The 24,603-nt window shown below is 46.2% G+C and overlaps 1 protein-coding gene and 1 non-coding gene across 3 annotated transcripts in view; both read left to right on the top strand.

Annotated features, from left to right (window-relative positions):
- The first annotated feature begins 2,037 nt into the window (after window positions 1-2,037).
- Window positions 2,038-2,108, top strand: TRNAG-GCC (transfer RNA glycine (anticodon GCC)). Its single transcript has one exon. It is a non-coding gene; the product is annotated as a tRNA-Gly (tRNA).
- A 435-nt stretch (window positions 2,109-2,543) lies between these two features.
- LOC147029644 (follistatin-related protein 5-like) overlaps window positions 2,544-24,603 on the top strand; it is a 109,172-nt gene continuing 87,112 nt past the window's right edge. The window contains exons 1-5 of one of the 2 annotated variants that reach the window (XM_085872846.1): window positions 2,544-2,774; window positions 14,808-14,984; window positions 19,915-19,939; window positions 20,569-20,771; window positions 21,000-21,120. In XM_085872846.1, coding sequence (XP_085728972.1) covers window positions 2,727-2,774; window positions 14,808-14,984; window positions 19,915-19,939; window positions 20,569-20,771; window positions 21,000-21,120 — 574 coding nt within the window. In that variant the 5' untranslated portion in view covers window positions 2,544-2,726. Of the gene's footprint in view, window positions 2,775-14,090; window positions 14,711-14,807; window positions 14,985-19,914; window positions 19,940-20,568; window positions 20,772-20,999; window positions 21,121-24,603 lie in introns of those variants that run through there. The other variant, XM_085872847.1, reaches the window with a different exon arrangement.

Below are 24,603 nucleotides of genomic sequence, written 5' to 3'. Positions count from 1 at the left end.
CACCCTCTGCCATCCCATCTCTCATCCCTCTGATCGGCAGGCAACAGCCTTTTCACTCTTTGCAGACCTGGATAATATCACAAGCTGGTCAAAGACTTGGAACATGTCTTTCAAACCTGAGAAATCTCACAACCTCACCGTGTCTTGACAAAAGGACCATCTGGAACCCCCCCCCCCCCCCAAACTACTTTCTCAACAATCCTCGTGAAGAAATTCTCCCTTTCGAGCCTTTGGGCCTCACTGTCTATCGGTATCTTTTTTTAGGAAAGCCACATTTCCAAGCTGGCCTCCAAAGCCAGTTGCTGACTGGGCATCCTCCGTCGTGCAAAATCCTTCCCAGGCACACCTGAGCTCCTAACCACCTACAAAGTTTTCATCTGCAGCCTGATGGAGTACTGCTCTCGCCTCTGGGCTTGTGCTCCTGCTTCATACCTCGCTCGGCTTCACTCTGTGGTAACCAAAGCTTTTAGGATCATTGGTATCTCTGTGATGAAGCTGAGTCTTTGGGTTTCTCACTCTCTCATCAGAGGCAGGTTGGTGGTCTTTCTATCTTCCACCGTTTCCTCTGCGGCCTTTCCCCCTTCTCTGTTTGTGCTACGTGTCCCCCCAATATTTCTGCAAGGTGCTCAAGGTCTGCCAGCAACCCCCTTCTGAGGAAACTACCAAAATGAAGAATCACTGCTCACCTTCACTCTTTCATTCCTCTTTTTTTTTTCCTGCATCAGGAACAAACTCCCACATTCCCTTCAATCCCATTCTTCCCTCCAGGTCTTAAAACAGCTGTTCACCACCATCTCTTATCTTCCCCCAATCCAAAACCATGGTCTTTTCTACCCCCATAAACCCACCCCAAACCCACCTCTTTCAAATTCCCTGCTTTCCTTTCCTGAAATTCCCTGTAGTGTCCATCTTGTTTACTCCATGCACCCCACCCCATCCCTCTCCCTTCCAGAGATCTCCGAATGTTTTTGTCCCTCCTGTTTTGTGCTTCCCTCTCCCGCCCCTGACCTTGTCCCCTCCTTCCTTTGGCATATGTTCTGTGTGTTAGCTCTTCCATGAGCCTCGATAAAGTAGACAAAAAAAATACTTTCAAACACGCCTCTGACAATCCGGAGTTGATCTTCGTTGCGTTAAGTTCACTGCATTTTTCTGTGACATTTCATTTGAGTTCACCCATCCACAACGTGACGTCACAGAGTGATGAGAATCATCAAGTAACATCGTATTTATCTCCTCTATCCAAAAATATTTACACTTTCCCCTTTAATATTTGATTATAACGACGTTTTGATCGTTTTATTTTCAGGCGGTGTATAACGTTGCACAACACACTTCCATGTTTTGATATTTTTTTTCTTTTTCAAGGCTGTTTATATAAACTCTTATGCATTGATGCATTCAAGAGGTAAAACGAGCACAGTAGAGGCTGTGTGCAGTCAGGCGAAAACCAGGAATTACTGGGAATGACTGTTATTTATGATCCCACAAATGTACGATCGTCGGTGGGCGCTTTGCAATTATTGAAATGTGTTGCTGTGCATTGTGGGTTAACGCCGGCAAAACGAAATAAAATACAAAATCACGTGGTTCGTCGGAATCTCACGATAATTTTGAGTTTCCAAAACGATATTTCCACTTTTCAAATCTGGCAATCCTGCTCATCGATCATCACATTACAAATCGTGCTCTAATCTACAAGGGGGCACTGCATCGGGCCATCAGGTTCAAACACAATGACCCTTCCAACAAATGATGCAAACCTGCAGCCACGTGCAGGGCACGAGAGAAGAAGAAGAAGAAGCAAAGCACGCCGTTCACGTGGGAGCGTTTTTTTTTCTGCAAATACGGCGACAAAAAAAACTCAACAAATGAATGTAAGAAAGGCTTCATGGAATTCCCGAAAGTGTGCAACGGAAAGCACAGTTAGGTGAGATGCATTGTGGGAAATAAAAATTATACAAACATATTACAAGAATCTGCAAAATAACTTTGACAATATGACCTATTTTTAGTTAAGTCTTCTGCGTAGGAATATATGCATTGGTGGTTCAGTGGTAGAATTCTCGCCTGCCACGCGGGAGGCCCGGGTTCGATTCCCGGCCAATGCAGTAGTTTTTTTTTTTTTTCTTTCTCATTACCCCTTCCTTCTACTCTCACCACCACCTTCTGCACATTTTCTTGTGTATTCAGTGTTTTGGGAGGAATGTTTGGCCAAGGTTATCGAAACCAAACGACTTTTTTGTCGTGTCCGTAATTAACAAGGTTTAACCAGATTCTGTGACGTCATGGTTCGTGCGTCGTTTTTGAGCCTGCAAGGATGGTGGTTCGAACTTCGAATCCTGGTCGAATCATCCCAAAGGCTTTAAAAATTTGCTTCGTGCTGCTTCCTTGCTTCATGCTCAGCATGTAAAAAAGATGGAGGACGGACTAACAACCATCGTGCTTGACAACAGCACGGGATTTACACAACGGTGAAGCGTCTTCGCGGGATTGTCCAATCAACTGCAGGGTCGCAAAACGCACGATGACGTAATCGCGCACGTTTTTTCTTTCTCTCTCCCCGGACGAGCTGACGTCATGACGCCGTACCGGTGTCTGTGGTGCTGAAATCGCCGTGACTCTTTGTGGTGAATGTTCGACGTTTTTCCGTTTCTCTTCCTCACATCTTCTGCCTCCCTCACGGTTCGCTGTCGTTACAATCCTCGCACCTCGTCCACGCAGTGCGTATGATCGACCGTGAGGGGCGTCGTGCGACCCCTTGTTTGCGCCTCAAGGTGAATTTGCTGGAATTCGAGAATTGGAGAATTGGAATTTGCTGGATTCTGGGCTCGACCGAAGTTTTGAGGGAATTTTTTTTTTCTTTCAGGAATGACTGATCTGTCCCCCTCCCCCCATGTACGGAGACATGGCAGAAGTAAATGGACACCATGATTTTTGACTAATTTATTTATTTATTGAAGATTTGAAGTATATTTGATCCGTTTTAATCTATACACCAGTATTTTGTGGACTTGCCATTTGCAGATTTCAATGTTTTTTTTTACTCTTTCAGGTGAAGAACGAACGAGTTCTGAAATTTTCTCTCATGGGATTTCTGCCCAGGTTTCCTACAAAAAAGTTTCGCAATTCTGCCCGTGATGTTGGTTTCCTGGACCGTTTTCCGCACAGCTCGATCCAATATGGCCCAGAGGTGTTCGATGGGATTCGTGTCAGGAGACTCTGACTTGGCCATGGAAGTCGCTCGATCCCATTTCTGTCCCGTCATTCTTTGGTCTTTTTTGGAGTGTGGCATGGAGCTCCATCTTCCATGAACAGAGTGTTGTTTTTGACCATCTGACCAGTGGAGAGAAGACAGGAAGAAGTCCATCCTAAAGGATAATATGGAATAGGCAAAGCCTCGAAGCGAACGTAGAATTCTTCTTACGTTCGCTTCTTAAATCTATCAAATTAAACGGTCTGTTTGCTCTGAAAAAATAAATATTACCTTAACATTACCTTCACATTAATATTAACATTAATATTACCTTCACAACAACAACTACACTGCCAAGAACACGATCTTGTGCTGTATCACGTGATTGGGTTTTCGTGTATCATGACTTACCCGCTAGGGGTGGCGGTGATGTACATCCGGACGCGCAATAAAGCGGAGTTCCTGCTACGCTCTCGCTCTCCATGTTCCACTGCGCCTCGGATACCACAGTTTGCTGACGAGGATGGTTGATCGACGAGTCACGGCGCACGGACAGTCGGACAGGTGCCCGTTTTCGTCGGAGACGACTTCGAATTGTTTTCAGAGCAATTGGGATGCTATTTCCACGCGAATGATGTGGTCGACGAGAGCAAACAGAAGTCGATCTTGCTCGCCTCGCTATCGGCGGAACATTATCGATTGCTGAGTGATTTGGTGGCGCCGGACAAGCCCAGTGGGGACGCGCTGTCATTTCGGGACATTGTGCGGAAGATGAAAGCACACATGGCGCCGGAGAAGTCATTACAGCTGGCTCGATACCAGTTTGATCGCCTCGCGAAATGTACGGAGGAGCGCGTCGCTGATTTCGTGGCGCGAGTGAAGCATTCTTCCGTGGCCTGCAAGTTCACGGCAGAGGAGCGTCCAGCTCGGCTCAGATATCATTTTATTTCTGGTTTGCAAGATGCAAAAATTGTTTCGGCGGTTCTACGGCTGAAGGGTGAAGCCATTACGTTCACCTCGGCGGTCGACACTGCTACAGCTGTCGAGCAGACTCTCGGAGATGTTCGGGCCATCACCGGCCGCGGCATGCTAGATGGCCCGGGGGCCCACGCGGTGTCGTGAGCGACCCGGGACGCACGCACGACCTTCGGTGCGGGCCGGGGCCAGACGTCGGGCCCATCGACCTCACGCGGTGCGGGCCGGGCCCATCGACCTCATGGTGAGTCAACCCCGCGGACGTGTTTGGGATGCGGAGGTCGACACCTGCGCCGTGTTTGCCCGTATAAACACACCGTGTGTTTACGTTGTCACAAGGTGGGTCATCTGAAGCGTGTGTGCCGAGGGGCATTGGCCACCATTAAGGTCATGGACGGCGATGTGCGAGGCGACCCGGGGCGAAACCGGCAGCCGTTGACGGGCCTGTTTTCAATTGGCCCTGCGGCGGCGCGCCCGATGACGGTGGAAGTCGAAGTGAACAACACGCCAATCACGTTTCAGGTTGATACGGGAGCGGCGGTGTCGATCGTCGGCGAACAGACCGCACGTAGACTCAACGACCTGAAGCTTATCAGGTCCGACTTCACACTGTTCACGTACACCCGCGAGAAGATAATGCCAGTCAGGATGGCAGACGTGTCTATGCGGTACCAAGGCCAGGTCGCCACGCTTGCGTTGTACGTCGTGCGGGGGAGGGGTCCGTCTCTCCTAGGCCAAGACTGGCTGACCCGCATCAGGCTAGACTGGGCCGCCGTTCACCTTGTGCAACCCGTGCCGAGCCGATGGGAGGATCAGTTGGAGAAGATTCTTCAAAGCCATCAAGGTTTGTTTTGCGACAACCTTGGGAAACTCAAGGGCGTGGAGGCAAAGCTCTTCCTGAAGGAGGGGGTGGTTCCTCGTTTTTGTAAACCACGACCGGTGCCGTATGCCCTGCGGGACAAGGTCAAGGGTGAACTGGATAGGCTGGAGGCCTGTGGAGTGATCGAACGGGTGTCGTACTCAGATTGGGCCACTCCGGTCGTCACGGTGCTGAAACGGAATGGAGACGTCCGATTGTGCGGGGACTTCAAGTCCACGGTTAACCCGGGGCTCAGCGTGGAGCAGTACCCACTGCCGTCAATCAATGAGATATATGCACGATTGGCGGGGAGTCAATACTTCACGAAGCTTGATCTGCGTGATGCATATTTTCACCTGCCGATGGATCCCGGGAGTAGCGACCTTTTGACAATCAACACGTGTCAAGGGCTCTATCGATATACCAGACTCTGTTTTGGGATTGCTTCGGCCCTGGCCTTGTGGCAGAAAGCCATGGATCAGGTTTGCATTGGCCTGCCCGCTCAAACCTACCTGGACGATGTGCTCATTGCGGGGAAAACGGCGGACGAGCATCTTGCGAACATTGCCCAAGTGCTGACGAAGCTAGAAGCATGCGTCCTGCGCTTGAACAGAGACAAGTGCGCGTTCTTCAAGCAGCGCTTCGAATACCTCGGGCACATCATCACACCGGAGGGGCTGTTGAAAGGCCCTCGGAAGGTGGAGGCGAAAGGCCCTCGGAAGGTGGAGGTGCACTACGAGCCTGCACGTCCGCTCTTATTGGCATGCGACAGCTCTGCATATGGCATCGGGGCAGTGCTCTCCCACAGGATGGACGATGGTTCCGAGCGGCCTGTTTGTTTTGCATCCCGGACCCTATCCACAGCAGAGCGGGAATATGCCCAGATCGAGCACGAGGCTCTCAGCCTCGTCTGGGGTGTGCGGAGGTTTCATCAATACCTGCTGGGGCGGCATTTCACTTTGCAGACGGATCACAAACCACTTCAATTCATCCTGAGACCTGAACGCGCGGATACAGCGGTGGTGTCTGTTTCTTGCTGCTTACAATTACGATATTCAGTTCCGGAGCACCGAGAAGCATGCTAACTGCGACGGGCTCTCGCGCTTGCCTTGCGCGGAGGGTCCAGCTGCGTCTGAGTCGGCCAACCGGGTTGATGTGTTCACGCTGGGCCAGGTCAAAAGCGGGCCGATCACGGCCAAACAGGTCGCGGTGGAATCAGCTCATGATCCAGTGCTCACCCGTGTCATCCAGGTGATTTCTACGGGGAATTGGAGCGATCTACCTTCAACACCGGCATTTCAGCCTTTCGCGTCACGCGCATCGGAGCTGTCGTTGGTCCAACGGTGCGTTATGTGGGGAATGAGGGCGGTGATTCCGCCGAAGTTCAGGCAGCGGTGTTTGGAAGAACTGCATGTCAGTCACCTTGGCGTCGTGAAGACCAAGAGTCTTGCTCGTAGCCTGTTGTGGTGGCCGGGGTTGGACAAAGACATTGAGCGGTTGGTTAAGCGTTGCACCACATGTCAAACAGATGCTGATAACCCGCGTCGAGCTTTGGGACTATAGCCTACCCCAGACAGGGCCTGGCAGAGGGTCCATGTGGATTTTGCAGGACCGGTTAATGCCAAAATGTTTTTGATTGTGATCGATGCATTCTCTAAATGGCCGGAGGTTGTATTAATGCAGCATACATCAGCAAACATTACAGTAGAAAAACTGCGGACAATCTTTGCTAATAAAGGATTACCCGAGGTTCTGGTCTCTGATAACGGTTTGCAGTTCATCGCAGGTGTATTTGATGAGTTTATGCGTCAAAATGGTATTCGTCATCTAAGGTCCGCACCGTATCATCCTGCGACGAATGGGCAGGCAGAGTCGTTTGTTGGGATGTTGAAACAGGCTTTGCGCAAGGGGGGGGGGGGTGTTGCACCTGTGCAGACGGTGGTCGATGTCTTTTTCTTCAATACAGGAACGCTATTCACCCTGTCACGGGCAATTCTGCCATTCGTCTCTATGGACGGGCATTGCGGTCCAGACTGGATTTGCTGTGACCTGGAGGGTCGGTGAGTGGGGTGGTGTCACGCCCAACGCTGCTGTGCGGTTTTGATGTGGGACAGCGGGTAATGGTGCGCGATTATTTCCACGGTTCCAAATGGGTGCCGGCTGTGGTCTCTGTGGTACTGGGGCCGGCGAATTGCATGGTGCGGACTGATGGTGGGGAGGTGTGGAAGCGGCACGTTGACCAAATGCATGATCGCTGTTCAGCGTCAACCCCCCCCCCCCCCGTGCAGAGCGATGTGGGACCCCACCTGTGATGTCGCCGTGGCCAGACGTTGTATCGCCAGGGCCGGACGTGCCGACGCCCACGGGGTGTTCACCTGATTCAGTCCTGCCCGTGGACGATGAGCATGCTTGTCGGCCGGGGGCGGTTGTTGTTGCGGATGGGGCAGGTCCGGTGAAGGTGTCGCCTCGACCAAGCCGGGAGGCGTCTGAGCCTGGGCCGTCTGGCGTCGCTGCCCGTCCGAGGCGGGTCAGGAGACGGCCGCGGTACTTAGAGGATTTTGAATGTTGATTGGTTTCGTTTGGTCATGTTATATTTGTCATTTCATCATTTGAATTGTCATTTTACGAGGGGAGGAGTGTGCTGTATCACGTGATTGGGTTTTCGTATATCATGACTCGCCCGCTCGGGGTGCCAGTGATGTACATCCGGACGCGCAATAAAGTGGAGTTACTGCTACGCTCTCACTCTCCATGTTCAGCTGCGCCTCAGACATCACAGATCTCATCTGCAAAAATAAATATTACCTCAACATTACCTTCACAACAACAACTACACCATCTAGAACAGGATCTCATCTGACAAAAAAAAAAATCCTCAACATTACCTTCACAAGGACAACTACATTGCCGAGAACAGGATCTCATCTGCAAAAATAAATATTACCTCAACATTACCTTCACAACAACAACTTCACCACCTAGAACAGGATCTCATCTGTTAAAAAAAAATCCTCAACATTACCTTCACAACAACAACTACACCGCCTAAAACAGGATCTCATCTGAAAAAAAAAAATCCTCAACATTACCTTCACAACGACAACTATACCGCCTAGAACATCTGCAAAAATAAATATTACCTCAACATTACCTTCACAACAACAACTACACCATCTAGAACAGGATCTCATCTGACAAAAAAAAAATCCTCAACATTACCTTCACAACGACAACTACATTGCCGAGAACAGGATCTCATCTGCAAAAATAAATATTACCTCAACATTACCTTCACAACAACAGCTACACCACCTAGAACAGGATCACATCTGACAAAAAAATCCTTAACAATACCTTCACAACAACAACTACACCACCGAGAACAGGATCGCATCTGACAAAAAAAAAATCCTCAACATTACCTTCACAACGACAACTACACCGCCTAGAACAGGTTCTCATCTGTCAAAAATAAATATTACCTTAACAATACCTTCACAACAACAACTACACCACCGAGAACAGGATCACATCTGACAAAAAAAAAAATCCTCAACATTACCTTCACAACGACAACTATACCGCCTAGAACATCTGCAAAAATAAATATTACCTCAACATTACCTTCACAACAACAACTACACCGCCTAGAACAGGATCTCATCTGTCAAAAAAAAAAAAATCCTCAACATTACCTTCACAACAACAACTACACCGCCTAAAACAGGATCTCATCTGAAAAAAAAAATCCTCAACATTACCTCCACAACAACAACTATACCGCCTAGAACATCTACAAAAATAAATATTACCTCAACATTACCTTCACAACAACAACTACACCGCCTAGAACAGGATCACATCTGACAAAAAAAAATCCTCAACATTACCTTCACGACAACTACACCGCCTAGAACAGGATCTCATCTGCAAAAATAAATATTACCTCAACATTACCTTCACAACAACAACTACACCGCCGAGAACAGGATCTCATCTGCAAAAATAAATATTACCTCAACATTACCTTCACAACAACAACTACACCGCCTAGAACAGGATCTCATCTGTCAAAAAAAAATCCTCAACATTACCTTCACAACAACAACTACACCGCCGAGAACAGGTTCTCATCTGTCAAAAATAAATATGACCTCAACATTACCTTCACAACAACAACTACACCGCCGAGAACAGGATCTCATCTGCAAAAATAAATATTACCTCAACAACAACTACACCGCCTAGAACAGTATCTCATCTGTCAAAAAAAAAATCCTCAACATTACCTTCACAACAACAACTACACCGCCTAAAACAGGATCTCATCTGAAAAAAAAATCCTCAACATTACCTTCACAACGACAACTATACCGCCTAGAACATCTGCAAAAATAAATATTACCTCAACATTACCTTCACAACAACAACTACACCGCCTAGAACAGGATCACATCTGACAAAAAAAAATCCTCAACATTACCTTCACGACAACTACACCGCCTAGAACAGGATCTCATCTGCAAAAATAAATATTACCTCAACATTACCTTCACAACAACAACTACACCGCCTAGAACAGGATCTCATCTAAAAAAAAATTACCTCAACATAAGCATTTGGACTGAAAGTCAGAGCCTCCAGGGACATTAATTGTTCAACAACATTTAACATTCAGGATGCAACTGAAGGACCGGTGTCACAACATGGTTTGGCCATTTCTTTATTTGGTGCATTTCATCTTTACAATTTCATCTTTACGGTGCAGTCACCCTGAGGGTGACATTGGTTTATTTTTCTTTTGGACAAAACGATGACTATTTGCAAAACCGATTAAAAGTCAAACCGTTGTAAAGTGATAAATGTACAAAGTGAGTCACTTGCATTTACAAAAGACGATGGAAGGAGCAAATGAAACGTATGCATGATGATTTAAAGTGCAGATTACATACTCCAAAAAACGATTGTGTTCCTTTTTTGTTATTGTTTTGAAAACTTTTTTTTTTGTTGCTCATGCCAAATTTCTAATAGACATGCGGTTTATATGAATGTGGATAAAATGGATGCTAGCGTAAGGGGCGGTCAAGTCAAGCCAAGCAGAAATGTTTTCTGACTAGTCAATCATGCAGAACGGCGGGGCTGGTATATAGGGGCTCGGAGTAGTTTCAAAAGATTTATTATACTTTGTTTAGTGATAATATAACACTATACAGCATACACTTTATGCATACAAAGGACAATCTGCATGCACAAGTCTATAACAGGTTAACCTGTGGTTGAATATTGTGCTTTCTTTCAAATATAGTTTCATATTGAAGAAAACTGACTGACTGACTGACTGACTTGTGTGTATGTCTGTATGTGTGTATGTGTGTGTGTTGGGCTGGAGTGTTAAGTTTGGATAACAAATGTAGTTGTGTGGTCTCTGGTCTGGCCTCCTCGTGTTTGTTTGGTTTTGGGTGTACCAGGCCATGTCTTTGGCATTGAAGCCCTCTCCGATGATAAAGTTCAGGAGGATGCATAGGTTTTGTAGTTGTGGGTGAGTATTTGGTTGTTACAGTTCGGGGGCATGTCTGGTGGTATGTAAATGTTTATGATGTTCATGTGTTATTTTTTTTAATTTGAAAGCTTGAAGCTTGAGTGTGTTATGTTGTGGTTGAAGTTCTTTTGTGACTTGAGTGATAGCTGTGTATCCAATTGACATTTGTATGCATGTGATGAGGCCTCCTTCTCTGGCATCGGGTCTGTCTGTGTGTTACAGGTCTGGTCAGGAATGGGAGCATGCGCCAGAGCAGCGCGTCGCTGTGACCACTTTCTGCCAGGACTTCAGGGGCCTCCGTCTGGCTATCCCCAAGGCAGATTCCTGACCCAACCCCATCTCCTTGATAATCTGATCAACCTGCTGCAACCACTAGGCACGTGGTTGGTTCATTGGCCTCCTCCACTCACGAGGCTCCCTCGCTGAGAGAATGTGGTGAGCAGGATCAACATCAGGAAAATGAGCCACATTTCCATAGAGCCGCAGCTGACACTCGTGGACTATGCAGGTAACAAATCTCATTTGAGTCACTCTCGAGAACCGCTCGTTGGACACAAAGTCCAACCAGTGATAGCCAAGGATTCTCTGAAGAGATCTGTACCAAAGGAATTAAGTCTACGTCTCAGATCCCTGGTTAGAGTTCAAGTCTCACATCCGTAGAACAAGACTGGAAGCACCAAGGACCTGAAGACTCGGATTTCGTCGTCCTGCACAGGTACCGGCAGCACCGCACCCCATGATCCAGTGAATCTATGGCTCCCCAGGCTCGACCCAGACATCTGTTAACCTATGGCTTACAGCCAGCAGAGACATGAATATCATTTCTAAGGAAAGTGAATCTCTCAGTGACCTCAACATCCTCACCACAAACTGGTACAGACAAGATAGCAGCATCGAAGATGTCATTGACAGCCTGGATCTTAGTTTTGACCCAGGAAATCCATAAACCCAGTGGCTCCGACTCCTCATTCAGCACCTCGAGGGTCCCCCAAAAGGATATCCAGAGTTTCCGCAAACATGACTGCATCATCTGCAAAATCAAGGTCAAAGATCTTGACATTCCCAAATGATGCACCGCAACTTGATCTCCCCAACATCCTCCCCAGAATCCAGTCCATATAAGTGCTGAAAAGTGTGGGGCCCAGTACACACCCCTGACAAACTCCAGTAACAACTGGAAATAAATCTGAGATGGTACCACCACATTTCACAGCACTCTCAGTACCAGAGAGTAGTTCAGACATCAGTTTTGGTGGCATCCAACGAGGACCAAGAATCCTTCAGAGGGCATCCTGATTCACTGAATCAAATGCTTTGCAGAGATCAACATTGGCTGCAAGCAGCCCCTGCCGAAACTCTCGTCTGCGTTCGGTGAGGACCCGTAGAGCAAGGATATGGTCAATCATTGACCTCTTTGGTGTAAAGCCTGACTGCTCTGGATGCTGGTGCTCAAGCAGATTGTGGCGAACCCTCTCAAAAATTATTTGAGCAAAGACCTTGCCCTGCACTGAGAACAGTGTCACCCCTCGGTAGTTGTTGCAGTCTTGGCGATCACCCTTCCCTTTCCAGAGAGGGACAACAAGGCCCCTCTCCCAGTCAGTTGGGATGATGCTTGTGTTCCAGGCAGAGCACAGAACTGCATGCAGCGGCATGAGTACTGTATTTCCACCATCCTTGTGAAGCTTAACATGGATGCCACAGATCCCAGGAGCTTTACCCCATTTCAACCGGTTCGTCGCAGCCTGTGTTTCCACAAACAAAGGTGGACCACGGTTGATTGGAGGGTTCGCAATAGACATTGTAACATCCCTGACATCCAACTCGACAGCCGGTGGATCAGCCTGGTACAGCCGCTCAAAGTAACTGGCCCAGCGCGCCATCAATTCAGATTCCTCTGTCAAGAGCCCACCACCCTCTGCTCTAACTGCAGAGCTTGGAGGAATGCAATGTGCGAATTCCCCTGTAAGCAGGACGAGAATAACTTGACCAGAGGTGATGCTCTACCCCCTCACAGATTCCTCACACATCGGCCTCCTTGTCCACCCTCAGCACACATTCAGTTTTATGCCTCGGCTCCTTGAACAGCTCAACTCTACCATTAAGCCTGGCCCTGTGACTCTGGTAAATGGTACCCAGTGTCCCTTGAGAGACCAAATTCTTCTTCACCATACGGAGAGTTCTAAGACAACCACCGGCCCAACATCAAGGACGGTGGGCTTGAAGGCATCCATAACTCTTCAGGATTGGGCTCAGCCCCAAAGCTCAGCCCCAAATCCCCACTCAGTCTGTTCGCAAACTCCTCAGCTACCCTCTCATCCTTAAGCTTGCCACATCCAGCTTAGGCTGGGATGGTACCATTCCCCCAGATTTAATCTGTAACTTCCGAGTTGCTACAACAAGCTTGTGGTTGGTATAGAGGAACTGAGCACTTCGGTAGATCCTTCAGTTCTGGATCATCTTCGAATGACCATCAGCGAGCATGTGGTCAATATCCTTTGCCACACCACCAGTGTTGGAAAACCAAGTCCAATGATTACCCTGTGGGTGCTGAAACCATGAATCGGCCACCTAAGGTCCATGACTTCTTCCAAAGTCAAGGAACTTGAGGCGATTCTAGTTCACAGTTCCAGACCCATGGGGACCAATACATGTCTCATTACTGTCCCTATCGGTTCCAGTCAATGCATTGAAATCCCCCCAAGACGTGAAGAGTATCTTGCCTGGGGCACTGATAAACCACAGACTCGAGCATGGCATGAAATGCATCCTTCACGGTGAGATCACTCGCCTCAGTCAGAGCCTATACAGAGACCAGGGAAGTGACACCCAAGGAGTGACAAATCCTTAGTCTCGTAATTCACTCATTGACCAGTTTTACCTCAATTATCATTGGAGTCAGCTTATTGGACACAGCTACAGCAACTCCTTGAGCATGGTAACCATCAGAACAACAAAACCAATCGTAGGTGTAACTACCCGCCATGATCTCGCAACTATCCTGTCTCCGAACCTCAGGAAGTGCTGCAATACCTATGTTCAAATGCTTGAGCTCAGATGATAACAGACACAGGTGATCATCCTCTCCTCAAGATAGGACATTCCAGGCACCCACCCGAAGGGACTGCCTCAGGTTAACCCAAGGAGACCGCCGTCTGGTGGACGACACCTCAGCACCACGCTGGCACACAACATCGTCATCTGACCCCGGAGGTTTACCTCCGATCACCAAGGAATGGGGTACCCTAAGGCTTTGCCCCAATCCCGTCATCCGGTGAGCTGCCCTGTGGAGGGCAGCAGCACCGGAAGTAATCCCTTGGAGTAAGTTTGCAGATTTCCTTGCATTTGTGGGTTTTGCAGAATGACGTGTTTTACGGTGGCTGGAGTGCAAATCCTGCCGACTTCCTCAAAAGATTATCCCAACTGCAGGAGCACGTCTGCAAATATAGTTGGGCACGAGAAATGGATGACCATTGGCTCTCAAGGAGCTCCTCTGCCCTTTGTTGTGAATAGTCAGTGTTTTGTTTTTGTTGTGTAATTTGGTTTATTTTATGTTGGTTATGTGAATGTTGTTTGTGAGAGTGAAGTGTTTGTGTTGCATGGCCTTGTTGATGAGGCTGTCTGTGTTGTATTGGAGGATATAAAGATAATGTGTGTGCTTTTGGAGTTGAGGTGGTTGGTTGTGTGCAGGTGTTGGTGCTGTATTTGGTGGAAAGGGATGAGTGTGGTTTTAATGCATTTGAGACTTGTGTAGGTTCGTCATAATTTGGATCTGAGCTTGAATTCAGCCGACAGCTGTGGTGGTTGCTTGGTGGGTCCAACCATCGTGAAGAGGCATCCCCAATAGTTTCTCCTGTGAAAGGTTATGGCATATGGTAAGGCAAAGGGGTTCCAATGGCTGTTCAGATCAGGAACGGCACCAAAGAGCAAACGTCTTGGACCCTCTATTTGAATTTTGGCCTCTTCTTGTAAAATGAAATACTGTGAGACATTGTCTCCAATTTGCAGAGCAGCCACCTTAACACCACTTTCTGAAGGATGGTGGGCTTGAAGCTGAACTGCATTTGGTCACAGTTTTAGCCAGATCTGATTCCACTGGGGGTTGATGATGCATAGCCAAGCATACAACCCCCATGTTCCTTCAAAGGTATATGATGAGCAATCATAAAATATATTTTAACATTTTAATCTATGTAGCTGAAACTTGTGGCTATTCATTTTCTCCTGACTTGCTTATTTTGCAGATGGTGTTCATGTGTATTCCTTTGCTGATGTCATGGCTTATCCTGGTAGCATCGAGGCCCAATCATCATCCTCATCCAGATTCTGTGGTCGTGATGGGCCATTTCTCAGGAAACTCCCAACGACACAGCCACAGGCCCGAGGATCACGTGAAACATCAATTCCGCCTTCGTTATAAGGTTTGCAACAGTCTGTGTGACTTGAGATGTGGATGCCACTGCCACATGTGACATTTCTACCAATTTGCCGATGCAATATGTCGATAGCCACTGATGAAGCAGAAATAAAATGGAGATTGAAGGTGTATCATGTTGTAATTGTGACAAAGTTTTGTTTTCTCTTTCCATTGTCGATATAATTTGAAGTGAGGATGGGAGTGCATGGGGTTTGAGCTTTGTCATACAAATTTCGTTCTCTTGCAAGTTATCACCATCATGATCATCATCAATGTATCATACTCTTTACAGAGTATCAGTGCTGTCAAAGCAGTCTCTTGGCAGAGATTTATGCTGAGTGGTTTGCCATTGCCTTCCCAGCAGTTAGTCAGGGCAGCGATTTGTAATTTGTTGAGGTGCCAGCAATAACTGACCACTTTTTCACGAAAGGGATCTTCAACATCCACCAACGACCGTTGCTGGCAGATGGGTTCTCCAGCTGAATGTCCTGCTGATGGACGGCACACATATTGATGCATCACCCAACAAGTTATTTTTATTTTTTTTGTATACCTTGGTCGAGGCTCGTATGAGAGCTAACACACAACTCACAGCAAGGAGGCATGAGACAAGAGGGGCGGGAGTGGAAGGGACAAAACAGTGGGGAACAGACACAGGTGAACTGTGGAAGGGAGAGGGATGGGGATGGGACGTGGAACATGGCGAAGAGAAGATGGACATTACAGGGACTTTCAGGAAGGAAAGCAGGAGAATTGAAGGAAGTGGGCTTGGGTGGATTATCGGGGGTGGAAAAGATCGAGGATTTGGATGGGGGAAGATAAGAGGTGGTGGTGAACAGCTGTTTTGAAAACCCGGAGGGAAGAATGGGAAAGAATAGAGTGAGGAAGTTTATTCCAAAGGCGGGAAAAAAGAGGAATGAAAGAGTGAAGATGGGCAGTGATTCGAGATTTTGGTAGTTTTACCAGAAGGGGGTTGTTGGCGGACCTTGAGCGCCCTGTGGAAATGTGGTGGGGACAAATCGCAGAGAGAGCAGGGTGAGCAAGGCTGGAGTGGAGTCGGTAGAAGACAGAAAGACCACCGACCAACCTGCGGTGATTGAGTGAGAGGCCCAAAGACTCAGCTTCATTGCGGGAGATGCCGATGATCTTAAATGCCCTGGCTTCGACAGCGTGAATCCGAGAAAGGTGGGAGGCAGGAGCACCAGCCCAGAGGGGAGAGCAGTACTCCATCAGGCTACGGACAAAAGCTTTGTAAGTGGTCAGGAGCTCAAGAGGGCCGAGGAAGGACTTTGCACGACGGAGGATTCCTAGTCGGCAACTGGCTTTTGAGGTGAGGTTGGAAATGTGACTTTCCCAGGAAAGGTCATGGCAGATAGTAAGACCCAGAAGCTTGAAAGAAAAGACTTCTTCCAGAGGATTGTGGAGAAAGTGGATGGGGGGGTTTTCTAAACGGTCCTTTTGAAGAGACATCGTGAGAGTGTAAGATTTGTCTGGATTGAAGGACATGTTCCACGTGTTGGACCAATTTGTGATTTTATCCAGATCTGCAGTGAGCGAAGAAGCTGCTGCTTGCCGGTCTGAGGGATGACAGATGGTACGGCAGAGGGTGGAGTCGTCGGCAAAGAGAAATAGAGGATTTTCCAGAGAGTCCGGGAGATCATTGATGAAAACCAGAAAAAGAACAGGGCCCAGAACGCTACCTTGAGGAACTCCAGCCTGCACAGGAAGAGGGGATGAAAGAACTCCATTTAGGGCCACACGTTGACTGCGACAGGAGAGGAAGTCTGCGAGCCATGAGTGGAGATGGCCTTGAATACCATAGGAAGAGAGTTTGGTGAGTAGGGCAGGGTGCCAGACTGTGTCAAAAGCACGTGATATGTCCAGGGATACGGCTCGGATTTCCTGTCTGGCATTGAGGACCTCCATCCATTGATGGGAGAGCAGAAGCAGCATATCCAGGGTGGAGTGACCTGGTCTGAAACCAAATTGATGATTGGAAATCAAGCCATTGGAGAAGAGGAAGGATTTCATGTCTGAAGCAATGATGGATTCCATAACCTTGCTGATGATTGGGAGAAGGCTGATTGGTCTGTAGTTACAGGGATCTGTTTTTGCACATTTTTTATGCAGGGCAGTGATGTTAGCACTGTTTATGCGAACGGTTGATGTTTCTTGCTTTTGCATATGCTGACTTCATATGCACTTTGATGTGTGGCATAAAATGTACCTGGGGATGGGATGCAACTTGTTAAAGGGCTTGTAATCGAGTGAACAAATTGCTTGCACAAGTGATGAACTCCACATTCAGAATTAGTTGACAAATAATAATCGTCCTTATTATAATGCACGCACACATTCACGAGATATTATGCTTCATAATAATGTCCCCGTATTTACATTGTGGCTTGACTGTTAAGGTGGCTGACTTAAGATCTTGAAGTCCTGAGTTTGAGCCCACGTCATGCCAAAATATCACCAGGTGGGTTGGTTGACTCAGCTTGTCATCCTTCCAAGGTCGGCAAAATGAGTACCAGCTCCGGGAAAAGTGAGCCTATAGAATATCCTGCGTCAGAGTGGTGACCCGTCCAGGATTGTGCCCCATAGCCAATGAAAAACTTCCTCCGCATCCCTATGCACATCACGGCCGGCACCTCTCCGTTTACTCTCCCACATGTTCTCGGAGATCTCTGTGATGTTTCAGGCACAAATGCGCATGCCTGGTGGAGACTTGGCCCATAGACCTCTGCAATAGTTGATCAAGCTTCAGAAAGACCTTGGCCTGGTTGCATAAAATTCCCTCATCCATAAGGAAATATTCCCCTTAAAGTACACTGTGATTCCTTCGCGAAGGATTTCCTTCAGGGCTGTTGCATAAACAACCCTTAGGAAATCCTCGAGTAAGGATTTCCTTCGGGTTGAGGAAATCCTTCAGAGTCGTTGTTATGCTTGGCAACCAATCAGATTAGAGACAGAGGAAGACGCCTCTGATTAGAGAGAAGAAGTAGAGGCATCCGAAAGCTCGATGGTGGCGAAGCGATCCATAAATTGGCTTCAGGAAGAGACAGAAGCAAAACAAGCACAAGAGAGACAATACATTGGATACTTTTATGATATGTGTTGTTGAAGTACTTTTATGTATAATTACAACACTATAACTCTAAATAGTGTATAATTGTTAAGAATCTCTTGATTTGGGGAATACCTGGGTCCACAGGGTAAACCAGGACTCCCCCGAGTCGAACGAAGCACCACACATCTCTCTACAATGTGAAATTGATGAACTATGGACCTAGTAATTCAATCTATTTATTATTTATGCAATTGACCCCTTTTTTTAAACTGGGGTCATCGTCGGTATCAATTTAATTGGTATCTACTATCTAAATATCCTGAACCGTGGAAGGACGGACATATTACGCTGCTCGATACACCTGAACATGGTGTGCATTTCAAACGTGGGAAATCTTCTGGATTCTTTGTAGTTAATTAGCGTAATCAACTCAGGAGGTCATGACGATCATTTTGGTGTATGACGCTCCAGTAAAACACAAAAAACATGCAACACACATACACATACACGCACCTCGTCCATTTATAGTAGACCACACAACTTTCTTGAACCCTCTTCTCTTCCGAGACCGTCTGAATGCGATGTAAATGTGATGGGGAAGTAGCCTCAAAAAAAGGCCATCATTTTTGCATATGTAACCTGCAAGTAGATCGTCGCCATTTCTAATTTAAACGCACAAAAAAAATCATAGCGATTGTTTATGGGTCTTCACTTGCAATTGTATCGATGCATGCTTACCTCGTTTGGGTTGCAATTGCGTTTGATAGCATGAAGATGATTGTGGGCTTTTGGTGATGTCATCATTCTTATCACAGTGGGCTTATGGTGATGATTACTCGTCAAGGACATCCATATATAAGAGCACTTTGGGGGCTAAACGATTTTAATTGTAACGTAACAGGCTAGTAAAAATGACCCTGCGGTAACTACTTACGCGTACAAACTAATTTGACACCAAAGGCATGCAAAAATATCGGCACCAAGCTGCCTTGGCAGCCCTATACCTCGTAAGGTATTCGTAAGTTCGGTGTTTAATTATTGGAGAATATGTTGTAAAGTATTAAGCCTGGTGTTGGCTTAGTGGTTAGGGTGGCGGCTTGGGATCCCAGTGTCCTGAGTTCAAGCCCCGTTGGCTGCTGAATTAACACCAGGGGGTTGACTCAGCCTGTCAACCTTCCGAGGTCGGCGAAATGAGTGCCAGTGTACTGGTCCCGGTGTATGCCCCGGTTAGAATAGGTGTACCATATCCCTGTGTGTCGTAAGAGGCGACCAGGGTTGGCGTCAGGAAGGGCATCCGGCCATAAAACATTGCCTCAAGAAAAAGCCAAACCCTGCACAGCAGGGAAAAATGGCTGTAAAAACGGTCATTTTTATGTTGTAAAGTATTGTAAGTCTTCTTATTTCGTATACAGCGCAAGGATGCTGGGCAGCATGAATTGGCTGAGGGTGTGACTGTGCCGATGATGCAATGCCCTCTGTAGGTTTAGGCAGGAATTTGGAATTTGTTCATGTTGCCAGCGATTGCTCACCTACTCTTCACGAATGACACCTTGGGATCTTTAACGTCCACCAACTAATCTCGGCAGACAGGATTTCCGTTTAACGTCCATCCGAGGGACGGCACACACATTGACGAATCACGCTGCCTGTGAAACGCTGACATGACAGTTTATAGCTGGGTCGGGATTCAAACCCAGGCTGGACAGCGAAGAAGTGAGTAAGTATTCCAAGTATCCTATTGGTATTACACACAGTAGTTTAGTTAGAAGTGTAAACAAAAGTGCCGGTCAAATTTGAACCATGCATATCAAAGGGGCATTTCTTCTGTCTTGTATTATTAACCGTACTCTAATTTTATTTCCAGAGCGATCACCATTCAAAAAGAAAAGGTAATTGCACATGATTATAACACATCTTAATATGTTCCACCTTCTCACTGAGTAAAAATTTAAATACAGTACATCACCTCTTCAGATATCACTGTGTGTGGCTCAGTTTCCACAAGGTACATTTGTTTTGTGTTGAGAAAGTAATCTGATTCCTGCTAATGTTCATGAGACGAGAACAGACTTGTCACGAGCACACTTTGATGCAACAGCTTTATTTTAAATCTCCTCACTTTGGGATAGTTTGCCGTCGCACCGATGAGTGGGAGTCAGAAAAGCTTTCTCTTCGAAAAACTTTTCCCTACAACCATCAAGTGAAGTTCGGCACAGGTTTTGGTCCTTTTCGATGTCGTTTCCAGCCGTTGTTGCATTCTTCCCTAGCGGCTGGAGTTCTTGATGCCGATGGAACAGAATGATTTTTTTCGGCGCTGAAAAATTGTTTTTTTTCCCCCCCAGGAGAAAGACCTTTTGACTGACTCCCCCTCATATTTGTTTGTCATCTCCAAAACTTTTATGTTTGCACACCCCAATTCACTCAAAGGCCTAAATAAGTACCATTCCCTTTTCGTTCTGTTGTTTATATTCCCCTTGTCGATAACATTTTAACAGCTGCACTGCCTCCTGTATTTCAGGCCACTCGTGCAAAGGTCAAGTAACTGGTAGTTTGAAGGACACATGGTTGGATTTGGAAGCCAGAACACTTGGTTTGAAGAAAGAAGAAGCACTTGGGGTCAGTGGGCAGGAGCAGCCCCCAACTTACCAGATTATTTCTCGGCTATTCTCTCGGATCGACTCTGACTCCAACTCTGTGCTCAGCATGGAGGAGTTAACGAGGGTGGGTGTGAATATTTTCTGTTTTTAGTTTTTAATCTGCAAATCTCAGTATTTGTCAGTCCTGCAAGGTCGAGAAAGCAATACAAGCTTTCATCCCCTCTTGTCATTTTTATGATCTGGTAAAGTTGTTATGACGTGTCACACAAGAGGTAATATTTCCTTTGTTGTTCCTTGTGAAATCTCTTGTATTTCACCATTCATTTTTATGCATTGCACTTCTCCTGTCCAGGGGGGGAGGGGGAGCCACCGTGCTTGGCGAGGCTTGGATTGTCCTCTCCGTGTCTTTGTTCAACATGCAGACAAAGACGGTGACAAGCGCCTGTCGCTTCCTGAACTTCTGGCCGTGCTCAGTGCGTCTGCCAGTCATACATCTACATTTTTACACCCCTCATATTATGAGTTCATTCAAAGACACCAAATATTCATCCAAACAAAATGAACAGAATGTATTGCCTCCCCTGACTGATACCTTCCTTCAGTACATGTCTTCAGACACACATGTGGGCCTTTTAATTTTAAGGTGATGACACATCACCATCATTTATTTGTTATCTTGCCTTTCACAGGAAGGCACTTTACAGGCAGCATAGTACATTTAAAAGGGTCAAAAATAGCAATGGTATAGGACTGTGTAATCGTATGTATTTGTCAATCCAAAAGAGGACATGCTGGGTGCCATATACAGGTTGGACCAAAGTGATGTACAACTTTTGATTTAACTACAATATATTTTTTCTGATTGGTTGAATTTGTTTGCTTTCGTCGAATAACACACAGGATTGGTTAAATTTTGTTTATTATAGTGAAAAAAATGCTTCAAAAGGAAATAAGGAGTGATTTTATGAGTAGTTGATGGCATGCTTCATCCAAGCACCGCACCAACAAGCTGGATTACAGCTACTACATGGACTTTTAACTTGTCGATGACTCGGCTGAGAACCGGAGCACATATGAATTCCTGTATAATGTTTTTTTTTTAAACTCCTGTAGTGTGTGTGTGTGAGTGTGTGAGTTGTTTTTGGTAGAATTTAGCTTTGAGGGACACCCATAGGTAGTAGTAGTCTGGAGGAGACAGAAATGGGGAATAGGGAGGCCATGGGTTGTCCATCCATCGAGAAATGAGCCGATCACCTGGGTAATGTCGTTTCAAAAACTCCGAAGCACCATTAGACAATGCGGTGGTGCACCGAGTTTCTGGAAGATTAATTAATTAATCGTGATGTCTTGCTTCCTTCTCAGTGCTGGATGGAATCTTCTCTGCAACATTTCCACATATCTATCTGTGCCGACTGTCACTGTTTGTCCGGCTTTGTTCTGAAACAAGAAAGGTCCTGTTGTACCACTACGTCCAAGAGCACACCAAACCATTACTTTCGTGACATAAACTGGTTGTTCTTTATTATGTTTGTGCTGTCGGTGTTCTGCCCAAAATCACATGTTCTGTTTTGTCACGTGGCTGTTCAGATGGAAGTGGGCCTCATCACTAAAGACTATGTTGTCTTGAAAATTCTGATATCTTTGATCTGATGGGCAATGGCAGTGCAAAGTTCACAAGGAAATTAGACACAGGTGGAGGCTATTCAGCCCATCATGCTTGCACCACATCAACACCATACAAATTTATAAACACACGATCAAAAGAAGGAAATAGCAAAATGTTTTTTTTTTTTAATAAAGTGTTTTTTGTGGGGTTTTTTTTGTAGTTTTTTTTTAGTTTTGTATTTTTTTTTCCCAAAAGAGGGGACATGGGCTTGGTTAAAAAGCACACAACATCAACCACAGCACTCGGTAGCATACAATTCCTCAATAGGCACACAATCACCCATCAATGCTCAAGCTACCTAAAAGTCCTGCCAACATCCCTATACCCCTCCATCTCCTTAACTTCCAGGTACCTATCTAATTCCAATTTAAACTTGTTGACCGTTTCTGCTGCCCCTACCATTCCAGGGAGACCATTTCATGCATTAACTTATATCTGAGTAAAAGTCCCCTTCCTTACTACCGTCTTAACTCTCCTCTTATTTACTCTCAGGCTATGGCCCCTGGTCCTATCACTGTCTACTCTGTTGAATAATTCATCTGCACTTATTTTATCAATACCTTTCATTATGTTAAACATCTCCATCATATCTCCTCGTAACCACCTCCTTTCTAGTGAATAAAGCCCTGTCTCCTTCAGCTGCTCCTCATAGCTGAGTCTAGCTAGGCCCGGAATCGATCTTGTAGCCCTGTGCTGAACCCTCTCTTTGGCATCCATGTCCTTCCTGAGTTGTGGTCACCAAAACGGCAAACAATATTCTAAATGTGGCCCTCACTAAATTCCTGTACAATGTTAACACCACCTCTTTTGATTTATAAATGATCCCCCTCTGAATACAACCTAAAACCCGATTTGCTTTACCTATAGCTGCCTGGCATTGTGCTGCAAGCTTTCCTCCCATATCTATTACGACACCCAGATCCTTCTTCTGTGTGACATGTTCCAAAATTTCCCCTTGCATCCTGTAATCTCTATTTTCATTGTTATTTCCCATCCCCAACACCTTACACTTGCTCAGGTTAAATTCCATCAGCCAATATTTTGCCCAATCTATGGAAGTATCAATATTTTCCTGAATCTGATCACCACCCCCTCTGCTATCCACCTTACCTCCAAGCTTTGTGTTATCTGAAAATTCGGAAAGCCTACTCTTCACCCCACTATCCAAATCATTGATGCAAATCATGAATAGTAATGGGCCGAGTACTGATCCCTGAGGTACTCCACTACTTACATCCTCCCAGCAAGATATCCTCCAACTCACAGCCACTCTTTGCTTCCTATCACAAAGCCAGTTTGCAATCCAATTAACTACCTCACCAGCCACTCCACAAGTTCTCACTTTGGCTAACAATGTGGTACCCCATCTAATGCCTTCTTAAAGTCTAGTCTAGATATATTTTGTCCACTGCCATTCCCTCACCCACCAAATCAGACACTGCTTCCTAGAACTATAAAAGATTTGTTAGACAGGAACTACCTTTGGTAAACCCATTGCTGACGACCTTTAATTAGTTTGTATTTGTTTAAATGGTTCCTCATCCGGTCCTTAATTAATGTCTCTAACACCTTCCCCACAACTGAAGTCAAACTAACAGGTCTATAGTTCCCCAATTCTTCTCTGGATCCTTTCTTAAATAATGGTATTACATTTGCTACTCTCCAATCCTCCGGTACCTGTCCTGACTCCAGGGAACTATTGAAAATATCCGTTAACATCTCGCTTACCTGCTCAGCAACCTCCTTCAATACTCTCGAGTGCATATTATCTGGGCCCAAAGCCTTATCTTCTCTTCGATTACCGAGCTGTTCCTTTACTTTCTCCACTTCAACCTGGATCTTCTGTAAAAGCCCCTTCTTACCTCTTTGATAGAAGCTCTCAGCTATTGGCCATTCTCCTGACTGTTCTTGTGTCAAAGTTGAAGCAAAATACCTGTTTAATAAGCCTACCGTCTCACCTTCCTCACTAACCATTCTCCCGGTGCTATTCCTCAATGGGCCCACACTGGTCCTAACCTGTTCTTTTCCCTTGATATACTTAAAAAAAGCCTTGCTATTATGTTTAATATTCTTAGCCATGTCCTTCTCATACTCTCTTTTGGCTTACCGAGTTATTTTCTTAACTTGCCTCTGTTAACTCCAATAGCGATATAAATCTAACTCCAGTCCTGTTATTTTAAACCTAATAAATGCCTTCTGCTTCTCCTTGATAGCATTCCTTATCTCACTGCTCAACCATCCTGGCCTCTTTCTGCCTCTAGTTTTACACCTCATTGGAATGTACTGACTC

The sequence above is a fragment of the Eptatretus burgeri genome, chromosome 3 (genome assembly GCF_056783735.1).
Source record: "Eptatretus burgeri isolate ZD-2024b chromosome 3, Ebu_testis_v1, whole genome shotgun sequence".
NCBI lineage: Eukaryota > Metazoa > Chordata > Myxini > Myxiniformes > Myxinidae > Eptatretus > Eptatretus burgeri.
The sequence above is the reverse complement of the archived record's forward strand: the minus strand, read 5'-3'. Positions and strand labels throughout refer to the sequence as shown.